The 4,762-nt window shown below is 41.0% G+C and overlaps 1 protein-coding gene across 1 annotated transcript in view; it reads left to right on the top strand.

The window, feature by feature from the left end:
- Positions 1–4,762, top strand: part of chka (choline kinase alpha) — a 36,431-nt gene that overhangs the window by 1,938 nt on the left and 29,731 nt on the right. Inside the window, 2 exon segments of the mRNA XM_008280234.1 lie at positions 341–449; positions 3,511–3,564. Coding sequence (XP_008278456.1) covers positions 341–449; positions 3,511–3,564 — 163 coding nt within the window.

Genomic DNA, 4,762 nt, shown 5'->3' with positions numbered 1-4,762 from the left:
ACATGTAAATTCATACATTTTTAAACTAAAAAACATGTAATGAAATTGTAAACAAAGAATATTTAATGAACTGCTGAAGTAAAACTAATTATTGAATTGTAAACTAAAAACGTTAAAGAAAACAAACACAACTGTAAACTCAAAATATTTGTAAATGATTGAAATCGTAAACTAGCATCTCAACATGAACGATTTAAACTGAAAACACGTTCTGAGAGAGTTTAACATGAGAACGCAGAGTTTGGATGATGTCATTTTCTGAGCTGCTGACGTTTAAAACATGAACGTTTGAACTGACCTTCTAATGAATCTAATTAATTTACGTCCCGTCGTCCTCCAGAGGCGGTCTGAGCAACAAGCTGTTCCTCTGCAGCCTCCCCGACGGCGAAGCTTCAGTCGGAGACGAACCCAGAAACGTCCTGCTGAGACTCTACGGAGCCATTTTACAGGTGAAGGCCTCAGAGATGCACCTGGACCGAGCCGGTCCAGACAGAACCAGGAAGTAGATCCTCTCAGAGCTTCTAGTGTTTAATCAGAGCTGCAGGACGACTCACAGAAAACAGCAGAAAATTCTTATTGACAGTTTCTGGTCATTTTCAACAAATTCTGGACTTTTAATTAAGTTTTTATTTAATTTTCCATCAGGTTTTTGAATATTTCAGATTGTTTTTAAGCCAATTTGGACCATTTTTGAGCAGCTTCATTAGATTTGTGGGTGGGTCCAAATTTCAAGCTTATTAATTTACTTTCTTCAATCTTTTCTGAGCCTTCGTTAGTGTGTGTGGTCGGTCGGAACAAGACAATGAAAGGATAGTTTTATCTACGCTTGATACCAGAATCCTCGTCTAGAAAAGTCACATTGTTTTATCTAAAAAATAATTTCAGTAATTTTTGCCCAATTTAACATCATCTTGGTCAAATTTCTTTAAATTCTTAGGAATTTGTAATTTAGGGAAATTTTTATGTATTTTTTGACAATTTTCGTGTCATGTTTAACCTTTATTCTGAATAATTTTGGACATTTTTTAAAGTCTTTTTCGAGTAACGCGAGACAGACGGTCGGTCTGGACGAGTTATAGCCAATGAGGGCTCTAATTTTCACCTTAAAACTCATTTTTGAGTCTTTTCCTGTCAAATTTTGAATAATTTTGGACAAATTTCAAGTTAAAGGTCTCGTTTTTAACCCACATGTGATACCAGGAACATTTAACAGAAACGATTCAGTGCATATTTTAACACTGACACATTTATTCTTCAGACTGAGACTCCTGGACGGACGTAGAACTGATCTGGTGTCAGGTTCTACCAGAACTCAGATGTGTTCTTCATTAAACTACATGAATATTGTCTGAAATTACACTAAAATTGTCCCAAATTTACCAAACAATTGATCTAAAATCACTCACAGACGTGAAATCTGTCCAGATTTTTTCTGTCTTTGCTTTGCGACACCTGGACGGACGTAGAACTGATCTGGTGTCAGGTTCTAGCAGAACCCAGATGTGTTCTTCCTCCTAAATGTCATGTGTCTATCTGCTGTACTGATGAAGTTCTGAGGCTCAGAAATGATGGAAAAAGTCCATTAAAGGGATAAATCTGGACCCTCCTCTGTGGACTTCAAGGTTCTGGAACTCTGGTCAGTAGGTAAAGGTGCTGCAGAACCAGAACCAGATGTTCTGAGGAGGTCAGATGGAGTTTTTTTTAGTTGGATTTTCTGCTGTTTCTCCATCAGGTTTGTGCGTCTGCAGGTCAAATGCTTAGTGTTTGCATGCATGTGCAGTTCTGCCTTGTGTGTATGTGTGTGTGTGTGTGTGTGTATGTGTGTGTGTGTGTGTGTGTGTTGTTGTAATGCTCATGTTGCCCCATGGCTGTACATGCATGTGTTCTTTGCCGTAGGCCTCCCAAAGGAGCGTGTGTTGGGCGCTCTTGTTCCCAGGTGAACCTTCCCAAACACACGGTACAGTATGAGATCCTGAAGTCTCAATGCAAAGATCTAACACACACCGAGGAGCTCTGAACCCTCTAAACCGGCCGCGGCCTCGTCTAACGCTTCAGCTGCAGATCCTCAGTCTGCTGCGTGTTTTTAATCCTCCGCCCGCCGACGGCGACGGAAAAACACGATTCCAGCTGCAAAAACTGACCTGGAGTCAGACTGACAACAGACGGACACACTGTGTGACAGGCCAGGACAACATTCAGGCTGCTCCAAACCAAAGAGCTTCACATTCAGACGTACGCCGGCGGACGTTAACCTGCTGCAGTTTTACTGATGCATCCCATAATACTGATGCTCAGAGCTGGTTGTAGGAGAAGTGCTTAAAAATTACCAGCATGAACCACAATCTATTTAAAATGACAGAGAAACAGGCACTTAACTGTTTTTAAAAGGATTTTTCTTTTTAAATTAATGATGCAAAAACGTTCCTAATTACTCAGAATTTGTCCAAAATGACAAAACAAGTGTCCAGAATGACTCAGAGCTAAAAATGACTCAAAGAATTAGCAAAAAAAGATGCAAATGATTTCAGAAATGTGCTCAAAATGGGTCAAAAATGATAGAAAACTAAAATTAAAAAACACGAAAACGTACAGTAAAAGTATAAAATAAAGAATATAGTAAAAAATAATGAAAATAAAAATGTACCAGTGTTGCCTCTGAACACGGTGGCAGCGTCTGTTTGGTTTATTAAGAAAAATAAAAACAGTCGCTGACGCTGTTTATGGAATATTTTGGGAATTAAGTTGAAATATTTTAGGAGGTTAAACAATATTTAAAATACATTTTAAGAATAGTGTGAATTAACTTTTAATATTTGTAGAATGCAGCTGTGATATTTTTTTTACCGTAAACAAATTAAAATTTTGAGAAATATCTGGAAATATTTTGAGATTTTTTAAAAGAATTTAGTTGTAAAATTTCAAAATAAAAAAAAAACAGCAACATTGAAAGACATAAATTGTGATAATTGGAGGAACGTTTTGTGAATTAACGTGTGATGATCTGAGAAAGCAGCAGCAACATTTTTACAAATAAAAAATCAGATTTCTTTCATATTTTGTGTATTTGGTGGATTTAGGACGTCGTGTTCTGGATCCGTCCTCTGGTGCTGAACATTAAAGTCTCGGCGTTCTGAGCCTCTGAAGCGCTTTTATTTCCGTCCTCCGCATTAACCGTGAACTCCTCGTGATTGCTTAATGACGTGCGGGCGGGTTTATTGCCGCCTGTTGCCACGGTAACCGCCGCCGCCTCCCGGGACCAATCGGTGACGTGCGATCAAAAAGCTAACAGGAGCCGGGAGGCGGCGGCGGCGCGGCCCGCTAATGATTAAACCCGAGGCCGGACGCGGTTTCTGGGAGACGCGGGAATGTTAAAGGCCGTTAAGCTTTTTACACCCGGGGGCTGCAGGAAGTGATGCGTCGCCGCAGGAAGTGATGCAACTTCCTGCCGGCGCCTCCAGCGTCTCCATCCACAGCTGCCTCGCTCACGCCACGTTTCCTCTCTGTCCCCAGATGTCCTGCAATAAAGGAGAGTCTCGACAGTCCAACAAAGAAAACCACTTCCAGGTGAGTCGCCGCCGCTTCCTGTTTCCTCCGAGTCCTCCTGGTCTCCTGAGGACCAACCTCAGCGACCTGTCACTAGATGCTGCTTAGTTTCAGTTGGTGTGGTTGAACTCTTTGAAGCTCACGAGTCCAACGGTGGGAACCAGTTTGGAAGTTCTTTGGTGTTCTGTCGTCTTCGAGTCGCTCAGTGACGGGTCTCCGTCTGGTCGGACATTAGCAGGTCTCTGACTCGTTGCTGCTTCTCGTTTGTGGAGATTCGTGGAGCTCAGCTGTGATTAAAGACAGTTTTGTCCGAGACGTTCACGAGTGTTGACGGAACAAAATGTCTCCGAGCTGTTGGGATGAGATAGAAGTTTATAAATCCAGATAAGAAAAACGAACTCAACCTTCAGATTACGAGACTGAACGGAACCAGTAAACGATGTCGTAGCGACAGTCTGGTCGAGCTCAAAGCTACAAATGAAAGCTGAGGAGTTTCAGGTCTCGGTTCTGCTCCAACATCATCTTTAAACTGATAAATAACACAAGAAGTGACTGAAACAGGAATTAAATCAAATAAAACCAACAGAAAAAAGTGAGAAACGCTTATTATTCTATTTCATTTTGTCTTAAAATCAGATTTTACTTCACACACGATAATAAAACTCATGCTGCAGATAATGAAGATGATGCATTCGCTGCTTTAATTAACTACAAAGTGCAGAAATGTAGAAATAAATGTTTGTTTTGTTGAGCTGGTTGGAAATTTAACTGATCTGACGTGTAAAAAAAAAAAAGATAAAGGATGAAACAGAACGTTATGAGGATGATCTCAGTGTGAATTAAAGCTGAAACTATTTGCTGAAGAAGCTAAAAACAAACCTCAGAGCAGATAAAGAAAACGCTGAAATGCTAAAAGAAAAAACTACAAACTTGCGTTTCATGACGTAAAGAAAACGCTTCGACTCTTCTGGTGATGAAAAGCTGCAGAAGCAGTTTGTTCGCTGAAGGACGACGTGTTCAGGGTCGAAGCCGCTCAGACCCACTGACCCACAAACGGAGTCACGTGACCTCACAGGAAGTGGGCCGTGTGACGCGGGAGGTCATGTGACGGTCGGGTCTGTTTCCTGAAGAAGCTCCTCTTGGCTGTTATCAGGTTAGCCTGCGCTAACGAAGCCGCCGATCAACTAATCCTGTTTGAGTTTAACAGGATTAATTAATC

Source organism: Stegastes partitus, unplaced genomic scaffold (genome assembly GCF_000690725.1).
Source record: "Stegastes partitus isolate 25-593 unplaced genomic scaffold, Stegastes_partitus-1.0.2 Scaffold188, whole genome shotgun sequence".
NCBI lineage: Eukaryota > Metazoa > Chordata > Actinopteri > Pomacentridae > Stegastes > Stegastes partitus.
This window is presented reverse-complemented; position numbering and strand designations above follow the sequence as displayed.